The 19,880-nt window shown below is 45.2% G+C and overlaps 1 protein-coding gene across 1 annotated transcript in view; it reads left to right on the forward strand.

Annotated features, from left to right (window-relative positions):
- The window catches only part of SCML4 (Scm polycomb group protein like 4), an 88,857-nt gene that overhangs the window by 25,584 nt on the left and 43,393 nt on the right, over positions 1-19,880 (forward strand). Inside the window, exon 2 of the mRNA XM_036317277.1 lies at positions 11,817-12,030. Within this exon, the coding sequence (XP_036173170.1) occupies positions 11,875-12,030 (156 nt within the window). The 5' untranslated portion in view covers positions 11,817-11,874. The remainder of the gene's footprint in view (positions 1-11,816; positions 12,031-19,880) is intronic.

A 19,880-nucleotide genomic window follows, 5' to 3' on the forward strand; every position in this document is an offset into this window, starting at 1 on the left:
TGTTGCCTTGTTGGCTCTGTGAGGTGGGCCCTGTGTGTAACTGTGGCTGCTAAGGACCGCACCCCAAGCAGAAGGACACAGTGTGAGGGAAGTCGCAGACCAGGGCTGGAGGGGTTGGGAATCCTGCCTCAAGGGCTGTGCCGGGGGACCCAGGGGTAAAGTTGCTGCACTGCTGTGGGCTGGCCGGCCTGGGCCACAGAGGCCCGTCTCTGCCCAGTGGCCATCCCTCCCCTGGACTGAGTGTGGTATGGCTGCTTCTCTTCCTCAGGGGACTTGCCAGTGTCACCAAGCTCAGAGCCGTCCTGGGACACTGAGACTGAGGAGCCGTGCGCTGACAACACAGACATGGAGAATCCAGCTGCACAACACGCCAGTGTGTGTGTGTGTGTGTGTGTGTGTGTGTGTGTGTGTGTGTGTGTGGTGGGTGGTATTGAGAAGACGCCATGACCCGTAGGTGGTCTGCTCTCTTCCCCCTTCTGAGAGTGTCTGGGACATCTTCATGCCCCCAGTGGGCCGGCACATAACAGGTGCCCAAAAACATTCGTTGAATGATCAAACGGATGAGTAAGAGGAGAAAAGCCTGTTGCTGGCCAGCGCTTCTTTAAGAAGTTGCTTTTTGGCCCTGGTCTTGTAGTATTTCAAAGGCTACGGGGCCACTAAGCTGTGTGGCCATTGGGATCCCTGGTCAGGTCCCCCGCATGTCCCTGGGGGTGTTGCCCTGACCGCACCTAACAGGACAATGCAAAGCCTTTGTGATCCTGGTGATCAGAAGCGAATCAGCGCTGCATCTGGTTTTCCTTCCTTCAGCTGGAAAGCTTTCTGGTGCTCCTTGTCCCAAATCCTTTCTCCCTTCACCCATTCTATCCCTGACCTTGGTAGTTCGCATTCCTAGTATTGAAGACCCTGAAGTTTTCCTTTGTAAAATAAGGGAGAGAGTGACCCTTGTGTGTAGTGGCTGCATGTATGGATGATGGATTGTGACAGTACCACGCACCAGGTACCCTCCTTTCCTTCTAGCCACTCAGCTTCCTTGAGACCTCTGAACCCCCCCATGCCCCCTGCCCATGCCAGGGTGTCAGTAACAGCACCCCTGGGCCCCCTGAGGCAGGTATAATCTAGCTGGGAGGCGGGGCTATTGCGATGCTCTGCTGGAAGGGCGGAGGAACATGGTGTTTTCTGGATGCATTTGGGTGTAGTTCATTAGCTTGGTAAGGAGAAATCAATGATTTTGTATCATGTTGTCTTTGGGGCCCCTGCAAACAAGTTGGTTGGGAAATAGAGTTCCTATCAGTTCCCTGTTCTTTTCAGAGGGAATAAAAGATGAGAATCATTTGTCCGGGAGCAGCAGCAATTTATGTCACACAAGCCTCGACAGATATGATGGGCTCTCACAGTCATTTCCCCATTGGATCCTCAAGGCAGCCGGTGACGTGACCCTGGCAAGTACTGGTGTCTCATTCAATAGGTCAGGACACCGGTGCCCAGGAATCATGCTACTACTCTACTTACTTCTCACTGAGAAGCCACTCTCCTGATCCTTGCTTGCTGGCTCCCGGTCACTTTCTCCTCCTACTGGCCCCTCGACCATGGAAACATGGTCCTTGTCTATTGGGGAAGCAAAAATTTCAGCTACCAAACATGGAGAAACAAACTCAGTTTCAAGATAACCGTGTGCTTGTTCTTGACTTTCACTTCTAAAATGCATCTCTCCTTGACTTGACCAAGAAGTGAGAGCATTGGTTTCTGGGTTGCTGTCACTCGTTTTCTGCAGGCTGCTGTGTCGTGTGTACATGAGTCCAAGGTGGTGTTTTTCATAGTGAGTTCTTTGAGGGCAAACATTGGGTTGCTAGTCTCTTTACATAGCACTAGAGAGAGCCTCAGATACTTCAAGGTTTTGCAAAGAGTATCATTATGAAGATATCATAGTTACACATTTCTCTACTTTAGTCTAAACAATCATGATTGTTTGAAAATGTTTGTGTTGGAAGTGTCACTGCCTAAAGAAGCCGTGTATGAAGTCCTTGAGGAATTCACAAATCCCCAAGACTGGTGGATGAATTTGCATTGTGTGAGGTGTTGACTTAGAGAGCTGTGATTTGTGTTATATGAATCTCATTGTTTTCATGTTAAAGCTATAAGAAGTTTTCTCAGCAAAGTATTTTTAAGAAATCTAGGTGTACAATTGATTTATGTTACAAGAAAATCATCTTGAAAAGAGACTTTCTTTGTAGATAAAGATTATGCCAGAAACAACCAAAACACCAAACCGCCAGTACTTTCTCAAAACTAAATGTGAAGTATAAATAGAGAACAAAACAGGAAATAGTGGTTTGCAAAAAAAAAGAAAAAAGAAATACTTGTAGCTGCCCGAAAAGTGCCTTTCCTTACAGTATAGAATGCGAGTTCTGAGACGGAGTGACAGAAAGTCTGACTCCACCTCCTAGCAGAGACAAGCATCTTCTAGCAAACGCTGCCTTTATGATCTTTTAAAACATGTGGATCAGTCTGCATGCCATAGGCCCTGACTAAGGAAGGGTGTTCTGTCCACCCAGTCATCACATGCTCAGCGAACTGATTGGGTTGCCTTATACCACCTAAGCTTTCATCTGCCAGTGTCATCTCTTCATATCCTATAGATACTTGGGAGATGTGGCTCAAAGGGTTAGGTTTCCCTCTTGTCCCTTCTAACCAGCTCCATTGCCAGCTCCCCCATGCTGCCCATGCCTGACCCTGGGAGGCAGCTGTAGGGATTTGTGCCAAGAGCCCTGTGGTGGAATCTGAGTCCTTCCCACTAAGGAGTGACCTCATGAAAACTCTCTGGTCTCAGCTCCTCAACGGTAAGTCCAAGGACAATAATGCTTATTTCACAGAGTTGTGAAAATCAATAGAGATGAAGTAGGTGAAGGCTCATCTTGGCAGCATGTGGTATACTGTGGCTTTAAAAAAATTTTTTTTAAATCGATTTCAGAGAAGAAGGGAAAGGGAGACTGAGAGAGAGAGACAGAGAGAGAGAGAGAGAGAGAGAGAGAGAGGAACATCAATGATGAGAGAAAATCATTGATCCACTGTCTCCTGCATGCCCCCTACTGGGGATCAAGCCCACAATCCTGGCATGTGCCCTGACTGGGAACCGAACCGTGACCCTAACCACTGAACACACCAGCTGGGCGGTACACTGTGTCTTGTTGGGGTGGCCTTATTTTTGGAAAGTGGTGATCATGGGATAGAGTTCTGAGCCTGATGGTAACAAATGCCTGGGTCTTGTTGCCTCAGTGTGGGGAGTGGGGGAGTCCTGGAGGAGGGGATGGCCTACTGATCATCCATGCATTCATTCTTCCATTCATTCATACATCCTTAGTTTAGTAAACATTTGATAAGATGTGCCAGATGCTGAGTTACTAGTAGGTGGGATACATTGATCAAGACATTAGCACCTCCTTCAAGGAGCTCACGTATACTGGGAGAAATAGAAAATGATACCAATAAATAGAATGACATGTTGGAGGTGCTGTGATAGAAATTGTTCCTTCATGGCCACAGGGAAGGATGGGATATGAACATGCTGTCCAGGCAGAGCTGTGGATGAGGAGTCTCGGGAAAGCCCCCTCCTGAGGAACACAGTCTTTGAAGGTGACTTCTTTTCATCTGGCCCCGGGGAAAGGCCTCCCACTTCTGGCAGAAGCTGATGCCTTTCGGGGAGAGGTAGAGCTCTCTCTTGAAGAGCTGAGCAAAGATCCAGTAATGCCCCTTCTCTGAGTCCACTTTAGAGAAAACGGAGCAGGCACCAAGTTAGAAGCTTCTCGGGAGACCCGTGTGATGCGCTTGCCTTGAGCTCTCCTTCTACCTGCATTCAGATGGGAAGCAGGTCAGTGTCATTATTATGTTCAAGCCCAGGAGAGCCTCCTGGAATGAGAGAAGAGTAGGTTTTGGAGGAAATCCTCAGGGGCTACATACAGGGGGCCCCTTCAGCATGGATGTCCTCTGGGGTCAGCAGTAAAGGGAGAGGGTGCTAAGCTCCTGCAGGTAGTGCCAGGTGGCAAGGACCTGGTGAGAGTGAGGTGGAGAGGAGCTGGCAGGCCCCAAGCTCCAACTTTCCTTTCAGGTCCTTGACCCTAAGAATCTTAGTCCCTCGGGACCTCTTCTCTCCGAGTATCCTGGCTCTTGGGTCTTCATCCTCAAGACACTAGTTGCCTCAGAACTGCCCTCCTGCCACACCATATCTCTTCTCCGTAAGTGGTGAGCTTCTCAAAGGCAGGAGGGACGTGTAGGGGACTGGCTCTACCAGGGCAGCCCGGCCACGTTGCATGGCTCCCCATAGGCCACACAGGCAAGGCTTGCCCACAGCTGACCTAAAGGTGACCCAAGTCTTCTCAGAATCCCTGGGATCCTCCCAGAGCAGGGGCGCACAAGAGCTGCTACAAGACCATTTGCTACCCTCCTCCCATGTCTGTCCAGGAGGCTTTTGTAGGACAGTTTCTTCCTGGTACTGATGAGCAATGAGACATTGCCTGGCCCTCCCTTAGGGGGCAGCTGTGGGCTACGAAATTGCTTCACTGCAGCATGGTGGCTCCTCAGCACCAGGGTGACACACCACTCGTGGCTTCACCTGGCCCCTTTGGTTTCTGTGTTGTCTTGTGGGGTAAGAGTAGGTCTCTTCTTGCTTTTGCTGTCTATGTAAGTAAGAAACTATCTAAATCCAAGAAGGGCTTCTAGTCACTTTATACACCTGAGAGCTGTGCTTGACAGGGAGCTTATAGATGTGAGTCTGAGGCCCAGAGACATTAAGTGACTTGTCCTCATCTGTCAGCTGATTAGGAGTAGAGCCAGGACTGGGGTCCAGCCTTGAGGTCCAGGGTGATTTCCACCACCTAATACTATGCCTCATGTGTTATGAATGCCCACTGAGATGGTTGCTGGTCCGGTCAGGTCACATGCACACAACCATGGCACAAGCGGAGTGCAGCACCCACGGACTGGCTGTTGCCTCTCAGTCCTTTCAGGGTCCAGAGCGCCTGGTGAGCCTGCCTCCCTGCAGCCAGCCCTGGCCGGCCAGTCATGCAGATGGCAGAGCCACTCACTGTAGAGTGAGAGAGAGTAGATTAGACTTATTTATTTGTTTGGTTTTTGAATGCACACAAAATACAAGAGGTAGGAACCAGCACACAAAGAAAAGTCCCTTTCCCTTTCCAGCTCCTAGAATTCCAGCCGCTGCTGCCTATCTCAAAGATGACTCCTACAATTTAAAAACACTTCCAGAAATATTTTATGCATATGAGCATACATGCATGCATATGTGCTTATGCATTTGTAGCGTGTATCTTCCTCACATGGTAGCATGCCATCCATGCTACAAGATACACTGAAACATTGATCTTGAAGACCATTCGCTCTCATTTTTCTTAGCTATGATTCTGCTGGCCACAGGCACGGCAGACAGCATCCTATCTCCTGCCTCCTCCAGGTCCCTTCTCACAACCATGCATGTAGGCATGCGCCCAGGTGTGGCCACAGGTAGGCAGATTCTATCTTTTGAGGAAGTAGGATAGATAGGAAGTTTCCAAAGGAGGCTTTCTTACAAGCTTCCCATTCTGCCGGGTCATTAACTGACCCGTCTGTCTGTCGGGATCTAACTAGGAACTCTCTTCAGCATTTAAGACACTAGTAATTTAATTCTGGGAAATGGTCGTATGATGATGAAAAAGCCCAAACAGGAGACTGGACAATTAGCCACAGTCCCTGCGGTTGCAGCCACCTCTAGGCTAGAGGCGCAGAGGGAGGAGGGGTGTAGCAGAAGGCAGGGCCAGGTCACCCAACAGGGTGTGCAGCATGAGGCTCTCCAGTGGGAGCTAGCACAGCAAAGAGAGAGGGCTACAGCTTCCCTTGTCTTACCCATGCCAACCCCACCCTCCAAACTCAGACCAGCACCCCCTTCGGGCAAACCCAGCAAGCAGCTGTCAAGAAACCTTGGAAGACAGCTCTGGGGTGGAGGTGGGGGTGGGGGGCTGCTCCTTTCACACAGAGAATTGCAGGGGCAGGAGGAGGGATGGAGCTGAGGGAGACAGGCCGAGGGCCAGCCCACAGAGCCTCTCGTGGGCTGTCTTCTGAAAGGATGTCACCTGAAGGGGAAGGCCTGTCAGTGCGGTGGTCAGGGTGCCTGAAAGAAGGTGGCAGCCAGTCCCTCCTGGGCCCGCGCCTGCTTTCTCTTGCTCTCTGAAGACCACGTGCTGAGGAGCAGCTGCGGCTGCGGGCCCGGGGGGGGGGGGGGGGGGGGCGCTAGAGTGGGACGCGGTTTCTCTCTTCTTCCTGTGCTGGATGAGGAGAGGGCAGATCCCAGCAAACAGGCAGATTTAGGGAACAGCGCAGCCGGTGAATTATTCGTACCTCTGTGGTGTGCTGTCTCTCATGCTTTCAGACACTGTAACATTTTCCCAAACCCTGCAGGTGGTAATGGTGTTTCTCCCACTTCACTACACACATTCTCTGCTCTTGGTTTATGTGTGTTTCCTCCTCCCCTTAAATATAGGAGGCTCGGCTCCCTGTGACCATCTGCTGCACCTCCAAGTGTTCTTTTATGGGTGCAGGGCAGGTTCCAGTGCTGGGAGACTTACACGTTCTGCTAAGGGTAGGACGGACTCTAGCACCTGCCTGCACAGCAGGAGGCCCATAATAAGGAGGCAGGAAGCCCCCGGCACCCCCCAAACCACAGGGCTGAGAGTCCTACCTGGGACGAGGAGGCACCTTTGTGTTGAAGCCTCAGGTGCTTATGGGCACACCCGGAAGCTTCACCCCCTGGGGCCGAGAGAGAACAAGTCCGCACTTTACAGCGCCTCTGAAGACATCTGACGGACTCAGCACTGTTGAATGTTCTATTGGACCCACTTGCTACCTGGTTATTGTTTGGGACAACTGGGGCTTCTTGTTCCCAAGTCAATTCCCGTTTTTCCAGGAGAAGTTGGCTTATTTACAATTTCTTTGTACTCGTTCATGTCAATTTAGACAGGTAGAGATTTAATAGGACAAAATACCTGCGGATAAGCTTTCCCCTACTTATTAAAATCAGCAAAAATAACTGACATTTTACTCTATTCACCCTTCTTTTACATGAAAATGATTACAACTAGAGTTTTGTGCACCTTACCATAGTCTTCTGAGTCTCTTAGCCTTTCACAATTACTTCAACTCACTGTATTACCATTGTTGTTGTTGCTGTTGATTCATAAATTGTTACAATTTGCTTCTTTGTTCTCTTAACACTACCCCTGACACTCTTTTTTTTTCTTATTAAATTTATTAGGGTGACATTGGTTAATAAAATTATATAGGTTTCAAGTATATAGTACATTCTCTGTGTGTCCACCACCCCAAGCCAAGTCTCCTTCCATCACCATTCGTCCCCCCTTTACCTTCTTCTGCTACCCACCCCCTTCCCTCTGGCAACCACCATACTGCTGTCTGCGTACATGAGTCTTTCTTTCTTTTTTCTTTGCTTAATCCCTTCATCCTTCTCACCCAGTCCCCAACCTCCTCCCCTCTGACAACTGTCAGTCCATGATACCCTGGATATTCTTAAATCATCAGAGAGAAACATGTGAGCACTAGGTAGGAGCCAGCTACAGATGAGTGCTGGCTTTGCTTCTGTTGGCCCAATTTTAGTGTCAGAACTGGGAAAAATGTGTATTAAGAGAATGTATTTCCTCAATTTAACAGAACATATTGCTGTGCCTCTTCTTATGGTATGAGGTTTCCATTGACCATCAAGGTGTTCATCTATATTGATGTATTTATACCCAGAATTGAAAATATCTCTGAGCCCAGCTGTGGGCTGTCAGCCCAGGTGAGACGGGAAGACTCCCTGTTGAATGGTATTGCCACAGGTGCCAGGTGCACTCTGCGGGTGCGATATTGCACCAGGTGTTGTGAAAAGCAAAGTGACATATGAAATATGGCTCATGGCCTCCAGGAATGTACAGAAATCATTTATGTGGGTGAAACAATGAGAAAATGATATAAACCATCATTTAACCAGCGCTTGCTGAAACTGGTGGTGCAAGCAATAGATGGTGAAGGAGTTGAGAGAAGTGAGAGTGTGAGGAGAAGCAGGAGGGCTTGGGCCACCTTGAAGAATGCTTGAACTTTAGATAAATGCCAAGGTGCATTCTTATCACTGGAAACCACCTTCCACACAGAATTAAGCATCCTGTGGAGCATGGTGTTAGGTTGTATATGAGGCTGCTGTCAAAAGAATCACAACAGAGACACTGGCATGTGGGGAATTTAACATGGTGCCCAAGAATGAGAGAAAAAAGGATTTTGTTGTCCCTTTGAAATGGCAGTGAGAAAGAGCATTATAGCAAGGTCAGAAACCCATTCCATGCAGTTCACAGAAGGAAATACTTTAGAGTCCATTAGGAGTCTAGAGACCCTTGTCACTTCTACCTCTTAATGCGTTTAGAAACAACAGAAGGCCAGTGATCCTGCTTCCTGTCTGGCTGGCCCATCCTTCTCCATGTACCACCAAATGCCCCTGCACCTACCTGTTCCATTGCCAGCTCTGTGCACTTAGCTTGCTCTGGTCGGCCTGGGAATATCCTGCCTCTGGTGACACCTCTGTGTGCTTTCCTGTCCCCACTGCTCCCAACTGATTTCTTTCCTCCATGGTGTTCTCAGAGCATTTCATATGAAACCTCTGTGCTACTATCTATCTCACATATTATTGTTGTCTCTCTAATTGTCTGCTTCTTCATAGTTGGTGAATACGTTAGTAGATGTACCTTATGTATTCTCATCTGTAATCCAAGTGTCTAAGCACAGTATTTTACACTCACTGTGTAGTCAACAGATATTTGTTGGATGAATTGATAAATGAATGAGTGAATGAATGAGTGGATACATGAATACATGCCTCAGGATTGACTCCTAGGTGACTCCATGGCATTGATGTGTGCTTTTGGATTTGGTCAGTCCTTGTTTTTGACCTTGATAGAGCTACCATTAATTTACATGCATTAAATTGGCAAGACGAACAGGTAAAATGTCATCCCTAAATTCATAGACCAGATCTTAGTTTCTCTTAGTTTTGGTTATAATATTTCTAGCCACGCTTTGTTTTGATAAGAAAAGGGAGACCTAGGAGACCAGCTGCAAATCACTTGATTTAATATGTCAAGTCATCATTTAACAACTTCATAGAGGCAAAACTTGGTGATCCAGAGACTCGATGATTAGGCTGTTCCAGGAGCAGAATCTTCTAATGTTTGCTAAAGCTCTTTGCTCCAAGATGGCTTCCAAGTGCACAACTGAAAGCAGAGAAACTCAGAGGTCTCATGTCCACCTCCAGGGCTATGACAGTTCTGAAATGATTTGTATACTTGGTTGTATCAAGTTATGTGTCCATGGCTAAGGATGTCTTTGGAGAGCATTTGAGGTCTTTGGAGATGATGGGAAATCTTTGCGAAGGGCAGTAATCCAGTTGCCACCTGACCCCACCTGGAAGGAGGTGGTATTAAGGAGGGTGGTTGTCTCTGTTTTTGCTTTCTTTTTGGTACCATTTTTTAAACCATAGGTAGAAAAATAGTATAAAAAATTAACAATGAGTGAATAATTCCCATTCTATGGAAGTTTCTATTGGAAATGTGTGCTACTTATTCGGCCTTTTTTGTTTTCTTGTTTTCTAGTGGTTTTGGCTCTTGATCCACGGAACTCCCCTAGTCACTGCTTTAACACCCCAAATTGTTACAAAAAGGCAAAGAAGATTTTATCACCAGAAATATCAGAGAAGACTTCTTTCTATGCCTAAACATATGCAGATATATCTATATCTATATACATTAAAATATATGACTAGAATCATACTATATATACTATTTTGCAGTGTTCATATATGCTTGAGTGTATGCATACATGCATATATACTTAAAATTACAAAGTATTCTATTTTATGAATGTGAAATAGTTTACTAAACTAAAACTGTTTGGAAAGAAATTTTGCTTGCATCCAGTATTTCACTATTATAATTAATGTGCAAAAAATATCCTTGGCCACATATCTTTGTGTTCTTCCCAGATTATCTTCTTAGGAGAAATCCTTAGGAATAATATAGCTGGATCAGGAAATGTGCATGTGTGTTTTAAAGAGGTTTTCAAATTGTCCTCCAGAAACGTTGGCTAATTTCTACCCCTGCCAACTGTAAATAATAGTGTCTATTCCTCTCCCCCCTCACCAATAGAGTATTGTCAGGGTTATTCACATTTATCAGTCTGAGAGCCACAAATGATATCAATTCACTTTTTGGGGAGGTTACCAGTAAAGTTTAAAATCTTTTCTTGTGATAATTGACCATTTATTTCTGTTTATCCTCTCTCTTTCACGTTTTTAAATCAGAGTTTTATTTTCATTTTAATAATTTGAAGAAATTCTTTGTATTAACCTTTTGTTGGCCCATATGTAGCAAATAGATTCCTCAGATGTTCATTTATTTTCAATAATTTTCATGATTTTACTTTTACTATATGAAGACATTTGAGTTCTATGTAGTCATGTCTATCAATCTTTCCATCATACTTAGACTTCCTAAGTTTTCCACCAAAATTAGAGAGTGCATCACCACCTCAAGAGCATAAAAACTCAGTCTGGTCCCTGCATACTGCCCAGACAGGGTGTAGGGACTGCTTCTATCATCTTTCCCAACTCTGTCTGCAGCCTTTTGAGCAAGAGCCTCTCATTTCCACTGTTAGGTACCTCTGATTCTCAGGAATTAATTTTATTACCTGACATCATTCCTGAGTAAAAGTCAAAAGCTCTATCTCGTTTGCCACATTCCAGGAACTCTGACCCCAGAGCTCACGATATCGGTTGTGTTCTCTGGGTTGGGGATGAGCAACAAGCTCTTGTTGAAAGATTTGGCCAACTGTACTTGAGAAGCTTATTGTTGGCATTTTAAATTCTAAAAATATTATAGTATGTGGTACTATTCACTTGGAAGAGTGGATTTTCACATGGTGAACAGTTACCCAGAGTCCCGCCATCTTTGCCATTGGTAACATTTTAGCATGTTTCCTTTTACTTTTTCACCAGATACATTTTTGTGTAATTGAGGTCATGTTTATGTGCAATTTATGTGATGCTTTTTCACTCAACATCATATTATTAAGGGCATTTTTAAAGGCTTTTAACTAGTTTATTGTTTTATTCTGTAGATAAATCAACTATTCCCCTATTGTTTGTTATTTGGGCTGTGCCCACTTTATTTTTGCAATTACAAATCAGGTTAAAATAAATATTTCTGTATGTAAATCTCTGCCCACAATTGGATTGAGGGATATCACTGACTTTTAACACAATTGATTTTCACTGTTAAAATTTCATTCATGGGTGGGGGAAAGGTTGTAACAATTCATAACCCAGCCAAAGGGATAGGAGTGAATATGAGAGAATGATTATGTCTATTTAGTACTATTATTACATCAGTTCAAAGTTGAACTAACTGGGGAAACTGAGACACGGATAGATAAACTTGTCTTGTTGCTGGCAATGCTATCAATTGTGTTTGGCGTTGGGACTCTGTTGTCCTCACCCCCTAGCCAGTACCTTTCCTGCTTCACTAGAGACCCATGGAAATGTGCTATCCTTGAAATTAGACCAGGAGCTCAACAGCACCATAAAAGCTTCTCGTGGTGCCTGGCTCTCTCCTGTATTTGGTCTTCCCCTCCAATAAGGGGTGGTATGGCCAAAATCACCAAACCGGATCCATGTTTGCCTTGCAAACCAAACAAACACTTCTGTTTCTGTTTTGCTTTGTGTCTGGAAGGATTCTTAGCGCCTCTTCTGCCTGTGAGTGATTTGTCACTTCTTCTGCAAGACTGGCACCAGCAGAAATGCAGTCTCAGAGGACCCCTGGGAGAAAGCGAGGCCGACCCCCACTTCACTCAACGCCTGTGAAGATGGCAGTTCATAACCTTTATTCTGCGTCAGCTGGCTCTTTACCGGCAGTGAAGATCCCAAAGAAAAGAGGGCGGAAACCTGGGTACAAGGTATGGCTCCATCACCCCCTTTCTCTAAAGTGCTATCGGGCTGGGGCACGGGTGCGTGGGCAGAGCTCTGCTGGGGAATGTGAGGAAAGGTGGGGAGCTGGGTAAAGGCAGGATCAATGCCTTTCTGTCAATGGAACTGTAAGGGACGTGCCCCGTGGTTACACGATGCTTGCTGTTGCTGTCATGTGCATTTTCACAAGTGGACAAAGCAAATCACACCAGATGGGGGAAGCTGTAAGGCGAGACCACTTTAGGGTCAGAGCTAAAGACACATTATGCAGCCTCACATCTAAATTAATGTTTCGGACACCGAGCTTTCCCCTGACTGCCTTTTGGGGCGGCTCTGGAAACCACTTCCCAGAACTCACTCGTCATTTACTTTAGTAGAAGCAGATGATGTCCCCGAGTCACTTACACTAATCATGAGAGCAGGCTAGTGTCAAAGGACACAGACGAGTTTTCCCCGCTAGAGCCTCAGTCAGGGGACTCATCCTGAAAATGCTGGGTGTGAACTCATGGTTTCCTGCTTGTAAAAGGTATTGACGTCATTTGGCTCCAAGGAGGTGTCTCAGGCAAAGTTAAAATCCTGTGACCCTTTTACAAATTAAGATTTGGAGAGGCTGGGGGTGGAGGGTAAATTCTCCACCGTAACTGCAGTCACAGAAAGCAACCCAGCCCCGCGGATGAGCTGCTCCTCTAAGATATGTTTGCAGACGCCACTGGAGAGGAAAGACGAGCGATGCCCCGCAAGCCTTTGGGCATCAGAAAACGAGCTTCAGAAGTTTCCCTTCGTTCACTTGTCTTGAAATAAAGAGCTTAAGTTTCCATCTTGAGATCTGAATGCTCAAACCAAAATGCAAATTGGCAATTAACTCCCATAGATTTAGGGAAATGTATGGAAATTATTTCAGGTCAGCAGAAAGACGACGCTTCGGAAGAGCTGGTTATGAATTCAGCCTTTATCCTTTTGGTTCTCTGCAGTTCTTCCAATTGCTGGAAACGAAAAACGGTAGGTGGGGGGGGAAGTGACTCAAAGTTATTTGGGGGTTGTTGGTTTTAAGAAAAGTTTTTAGGTAAAGTCTTTTGTCACTGGTTATTTTTTAAAATATGTTTTTATTAATTTCAGAGAGGAAGGGAGAGGGAGAGAGAGACAGAAGCATCAATGATGAGAGAGAATCATTGATTGACTGCCTCCTGCACGCCTCCAACTGGGGATCAAGCCCACAACCCAGGCATGTGCCCTTGACCGGAATTGAACCCAGGACCCTTCAGTCTACAGGCCGGTCCACTAAGCCAAACCAGCCAGGCCTGTCACTGATTATTTTTCTAATGAAGGGAGCCCCCTTTTTCTCATGGGCACCGCAGCTTCAGAACTGTGTCTCTGAAGCTGGCCCGGGGCAGGTCTCCCGCTCAGCTACCGGCACAGTGGCCCGAAACTGGGAATTGCATCTGGAAGGCTGGACCAGGCAGCCTTTCTGTTCATAGAGCCAGGGAGCAAATCCAGGAGCCGAAGAAGAAACACACTGAAAACTTTTCTCTTCTGTTTGGCCTTTCTCCTACTCCCCTGGGAGCTGTGACCCAAGAATGAAAATTACTGACAGACACAGCATTTCTGGAGCCAGGAAAAATGGAAATTCATTCCATGGAATGAACCCGACTTTGCAATTTTCCTGTCTCCTAAAAAGGGCAGTTTTCAGTGCTCCTAACACTCAGAGACACCTCAGGGCAGGAAGAAAGCGTTGGGGATGCTAAGTAGGCGCTACAGGCCCTGCACTAAGCAGGCAGGTCTCACGGCCATGCCTCATAGCGTTTTGCTTTGGGGACAACAGGCCACACCTCTTCCTTGAGTCCACCTCCCATATACTTGGGGAAACGGGTGGGAATTACTTCAGGCCAGCAGCCTCCCAGACAGCTCCCCAGGCGTCAGAGAAGAATGGCTCCAAACCAGGTGCCCGTCTGCATGAAGTTCTGACCCACTCATGACCTGGGAAAAATAAGAACCATCTGAAAGGCTCATAAAGCCAAAATGATTCCACTTAAAGGATTATCCTTTACTCTGACATACCTGCTTCCTACTATTTTGGTGTTAAAGTGTATTTTATTTTATTAAGTGTTGTATGTTGTCAGGACTTGCTAATTTTAAAAAGGTCCTATTTGGCGAAATAAAGTTGGCAAACTATTAAGTCTCTCCAGTTTTATGTTGACGGTTTCTTAGACCCTGAAGCCCCCTTTACTATTAACAAAAAGGTTTTAATTGTGGAGAAGCTAGCAAGGAAACTATACGGTTTCATTACATTTACCAAATAATCACTAATTTGGCAATTTTAACAATCTGGGACAACAGTTGCAGAGCCAGAAGTTGCTAAAAAATGCTGAGCAAGCAAAATAAGATATTACTTGGTCTACTCTTAAAGTTCTCGTATTTTATTACTAAGAACATGCTTTCGAGCCCTCCCTGAATTTGTTTACTTTACTGTAGACACATTTCTTACAAGCTCAATTATAGCAGTTTATTAATAGCCTTAGATTTGAAAGGATGATATTTGGGGGGAGAAGACTACACACACAGCTGGACACCGAGGGGATAATAATAATTATCATCATAATTCTATGATAATGTGTTAATAATATAGAACAATAAAGTATGCAATAATATTACCATTATAAAATAATAAATAACATAATTTTGTCATACCAGTAATAACATTATGACATATTTATACTACCAATATTATCATAATAAGAAGTGTTGGAGCCTTCGGCAGGGCAGGCTCAGCAGACTCGCCCCCAGGAGTTCTGAGAACAGCTGGCGGTGCTGACTGTATCACAGGTCTGTGCTGCTTGCTGTCTGTCACTTCGTGCCTGGTGCTATCCCAAGCTGCTCTGTCAGTCATGTGCTCCTGCACATGTGGAAACTCTCTCTGGTCCAAGTAGGGAGCAAGCTTCTCCTTTAAGACCAATAATCCAGGTGGTGACATTTAACCCCTTCTCTGAGTCTTGAGAATAACATGAGTGAATTATGGGCAGGAAAGGGAAAGTTCAACTGGCTGTCAGTGCTCCAGAAGTCATAGGTCATGGCTCCTCCCAGGGCCCATCTGGCCACCTCTCTCTTCGCCCTGGCTGACAGCCATGTTGCTGGGACAAGCTCGCTGCTGTGAGAGGATCATTATGGCTTTACTGTCCCCTTCTCATCCAAGTCAAAGGAAGCAAACACCTCTTAACATTAATTTTCTCTGAAGAGCTGTAACCTGACTACCATGCAAAAAGTTATTTTACATCTCATTTGCAGCATCTGCTATTGATTTAGGTCCTTTGTTCAGAGACTCCCCAAGGTCAACAGGTAGACTCTATGACTAAAAAAAACCATCTAAGTCTTTTTTAGGAGATAAAGAGAGAGGGTCTGCACCAAGGAGAAGCCCTAGCTTCCATTCTGTAGACCCAGATGACTCCATGTCTCCACGTAGCAGAATTTTCCATTTCTGTGTCTTTATGATTGGAATTCTGACTTAAGCAGAAAAAAAGTACTGGACTTTTAAAATAGCCATCTGTCTCCAATACATAATAATAATAATGAATACTAATAGCAATGATATGTAACATTTGTTGAGCACTTCTATGTTTGTGGTTCTAGCCTGCCGGGAGCCGGTCCAAGCTTGCTGTTTCAAGGGACCTGGCATACATTGGCATACTGTTCTTAATATGTTTGCTCACCTTCTTGGCACTATGTGTTTTAACCAAGGTCTCTGAGAAAGGTTGTTTCCCCAGGTAGGGATTTTCCCCTGAAGTTAGGGAGGGAATAAAACCTCTTAACTAAGTGCCAGGCGGGTAATTAATCACTTTAACTACGAACAATCATGCTTAAGCTACATAATCTTTACTCCCTGGAATGGAGATAAGAAACGCCCTAACCTTTGGAATAGAGATTGATAGGATTGGAATCAACTGGTATAAATACAGATGTAACAACACAGAACTTAGAAGACAGAACTTAGAAGACAGAACCTACACAGAACCTAGACACAGAACCTAGACACAGAACCTAGACACAGAACCTACATAGAACCTAGAGACAGAAGAACTTCGCTGGAGAGAACATGGCAAAAGATCCTGGACAGAAACTGGCCACAGAACCTAGAGACAGAACCTAGCGAGAGAACCTGGCTGAAGAACCTGGATAGAACATGACAAGAGAACCTGACTAGAACCTGGTGACTGAACCTGGCTGGAGAACCTAGCGAGGGAACATGGCTACAGAACCTGGCTGGAGAACCTGGAGAACCTGGCTGGAGATCCTAAGCAGAACCTCTCTGGAGATCCAGACCAGAACTTGGCTGGAGATCCTGGCTAGGCTGCTGATCAACTGAACGCTGTCTCCGTGTCATTCCTTCTTCGCCGACTCCGTCCACACCTTTGGGGACCCCTGGACCTGCTGGGGTTGGACCCCAGCACTAGCCAAAGCACTTTATGTGTATTTTCTTATTTGATCCTTGGTGGTTTGATAGTAAGGGGAGTTAGAAAAACTGCAGGAATTAGGCATGAATCAACCAACCCCCAGAACCTGAGGCCACTTACTGTCAGGCTAGCAGCCCTCTACCTCTTCACTATCTCTTTGTATTATTATTCAGATTAGTAATTATGCTTTCTGATTAAAAATAAGTAAATTATGTTCTGTCTGCTCTGTTTAATGAGTTAGAAAAGTGTAACATGTTCTAGAAAGAATTTCATTCCTAAAATATTAAAAACAAATGGTTAAAATGTTCTTAAGTGTTGGCAGTTATATTATTCAGGATACAAAGTCAGCTGCTGTAATGGTGGCTTAAAGACAATAGGAGCTAATAATTTCTTTCTCATGTTAAAGTCTGGGAAGGCCATCTGGTACTGATGCAATGACTTGATGGTATTAGGGACCCAGGCTCCTTCTATATTGTTGCTCTGCCATCTTAACAAAAGTCCCTGCTTCATGCTCTTAAATGGCTCCTCCAGTTCCTACTATCCCACTCATCCAGGACAGAGCTAGTGAAAGCATGTCTTTCCCCTTTAAGGGCCCAGACCTCAAAGTTAGCTGTCCAGACTTAGTTACTTAGCCTTATTTAGCTCCAAGGAAGATGGGAAAATGTAGTTCTGGGTGACCAGATGATGAGCTAAAATTCAGGGGTTCCATTATTAAAGGAATAGGGAGCATGGATATTTGCGAATAATCAGCAGCCTTGGCTAACTAAGTACTTAAAGGACAGTCTTCTGTTTACTGGAAATTTTACTTTTAAAGAAAGTAATTTTTTAATGACTATGGGTAAACTCAACATTTTGTTTTGTTTCCCTTTTCTTATTGTCATCTCCCCTTGCACCCCAAAGTATATACTCTTAGCACTGAGTAATAAGAAGTCAAATTCACAAAAATCTCAATTAGGAGAATGTTCAAATTTAAGAAGACAGGGTTTTGTTTGTTTCAATACTTCTTTGAAGCATCTTTCTAAAATGTGTTTTCACTAGAAATGTTGAATTGGCTTCAACGCTTCTTTGATTATACAGATCTTATATGCTTTAAAATCATATATATGAGCACTAAATGCAGCTTAATAGTAGACAAGGGAAGAATTGATATTTAATAATTTCTGTTGCCTATTTTTAAGGCCCCCCTCTTGCTGATAGTTGGTATGGAGTGCCACCTGTGGTTCATGGTGGAGAATGATTACACAGGCACAAGGCAGGGGCCATTGCCTCTGGCTGGACGGTGTGCAGCACCGATGGCAGGGACTCTCTCCTTGGACTTCTGTAGCCCCCCCAGTCCCCAACTCGGGGCTGGAGCGGGGGTCAGTATTGGGCTCAGCCATAGGTCAGGGGCAGTGGTATGCTGGCAGATGATTCTAGCATTCTGAGTGTAGCTCCCGTGTGAATGTTCGCTGATATTTTCACAGATGTTAAGGAGTAAGACAAACGTAAACAGTGAAGTTGTATGTTGGAACTTCTTTCATCTGTCAAGGATGTGAGTTCTTTGCTGAATTGGATAATATAGTTTTGAACTCACAAAATATTTCAATATCTTGTCCTATTTACAGTGTAACAGCTACAGACAAGACACACTTTTAAGTTTAACTTGGGTTTTTAACATTTTCTTAAATCTATCAATCAGTAAAATAATAATTCCAGTCCTAATTTGTAGCATTTACCAATTTCCAAGGTCTAAATATTCCCAAGATGGCCAATTTCAAGTCACCAGTGTGATGTCTCTGAACATGGTTTTGGGAAAAGATGTGCAGCAACCCACCCTTGCATCTGTATTTCCATGCAGATGCAAATGTAGAATAATTGGAAAATGATGAGTTTTGAGTATCTATTATCTTTGTCTTTAATATACTTTAATTAATACTCTAAGTACATATATTCAGTCATTTTAAATAATGGCTGTATTTAAAATTCAACTTGCAAGATGACTGAAAATCTAACAGTCATCTCTGTGGACCCATATAAGCTGGCTCCAGCTCCCCCTGCTCGGAGTTCTGCTGTGCACGATGCCTGTAGCTGGATGTCCCCTGTCCCCTCTTCATCTGCAGGGCGGCTGCTTTGACCCATGCCTGCTGATACACAGAACGTGGCCCCTCACCAGTTTCTGTAAGAAACCCAGTCACACCAAGCATTCCTTGAAATATGTTGTCTCTACTGAAGATTGTTGGGGTCACAGGACACAGTGGACAGGATACCACCAAATAATTCTCTCAGACAGATCTGGTGTTTTGAATTCCACTTTATCCAGTGATGGAGTCTTTTTATCCCTTTTTCTTCCATCTTTCTCTGCATACCCATGGAGCACTGACTTCATTGTCTCCTCATTTGGCTTCCCTCTGTCAGGAGGAAATGCAACCATTCCTCCCCGCCCACCTCAGGTAGAGCAGCAGCACCCCGTCCTCCCTCCCTCCCCCTTCACCCCTGCTGTACCTCAGCAGTTTCAGTGCCATTCAGGGCCCAGAGGAGAATCTGAACCCAGTGCAGTGTCGGTGGGGAAAAGCTCCAGCTTTCACACCCTCTACTCACCCCATGTGCACCTCTGAAAGGCATAAGGACACTGGGCCATTCCCTTCCCACATCCAAGCATCCCCTTCTGTCTTCATTGTGATGCAAGCAGTATATTGGGATAATATGTTTTCCTAGGGAAGCTTTAGTGCAAATGCTTCTCAATTAGGTTATTAGATTTGACTGACATGTTGCCCAAGCAGGTCTCAAGGCCAAAGGATACTGGCTCCTCCTTCCTTTGGTATTTAACCTCTCCCCCAAATGCAGGGAGGAAAAGGTATGAGTCGGCCCCAAAGCAAGCTGACTCCTAGGAATGGAATTAAGTTCTTGGCTACAAATTTCTTGTTATGGGAGCTGATTTGCATTTTCAACAGGTAGGTTTTTAGACCAAAATCTGAGGTTAGACACTGTGAGGTATTCAATTTCCCCGAACTCTGCTCCCTACAGCACTTCCTCAGAACCCTGCCCAGAGATAGGGGGTATGAAGAAAGAGTAAGCCTAAAGGAGGAACCCCCAAGGAAAACTATAGGCAGGGACAGAGACAATTATGTCCTTATCAAATAAGCATGGGGAGGGGAAAGAAGGGAGGGAGAACATGATTTAAAAAAAAAAATCTGGTATATTAGCTTGCTAGGGCTGCTGTAACAATAAAAGAACAAATTGGGTTGCTCTATTGTCTCGGACCATAGAAATTTATTGTTTCACAGTTCTGGAGGCTAGAAATCTGAGACCCAGGCATTGGCTGGGTTGGTTCTTTCTGAAGCCTATGAGGGAGAATCGTCCCCAGCCTTTCTCAGCCTTTCACCAGAGCCCGACCTCAGCTCCATCCCTCAGGAGTTCTT

The sequence above is a fragment of the Myotis myotis genome, unplaced genomic scaffold (assembly GCF_014108235.1).
Source record: "Myotis myotis isolate mMyoMyo1 unplaced genomic scaffold, mMyoMyo1.p scaffold_m19_p_7, whole genome shotgun sequence".
NCBI classification, from domain to species: domain Eukaryota; kingdom Metazoa; phylum Chordata; class Mammalia; order Chiroptera; family Vespertilionidae; genus Myotis; species Myotis myotis.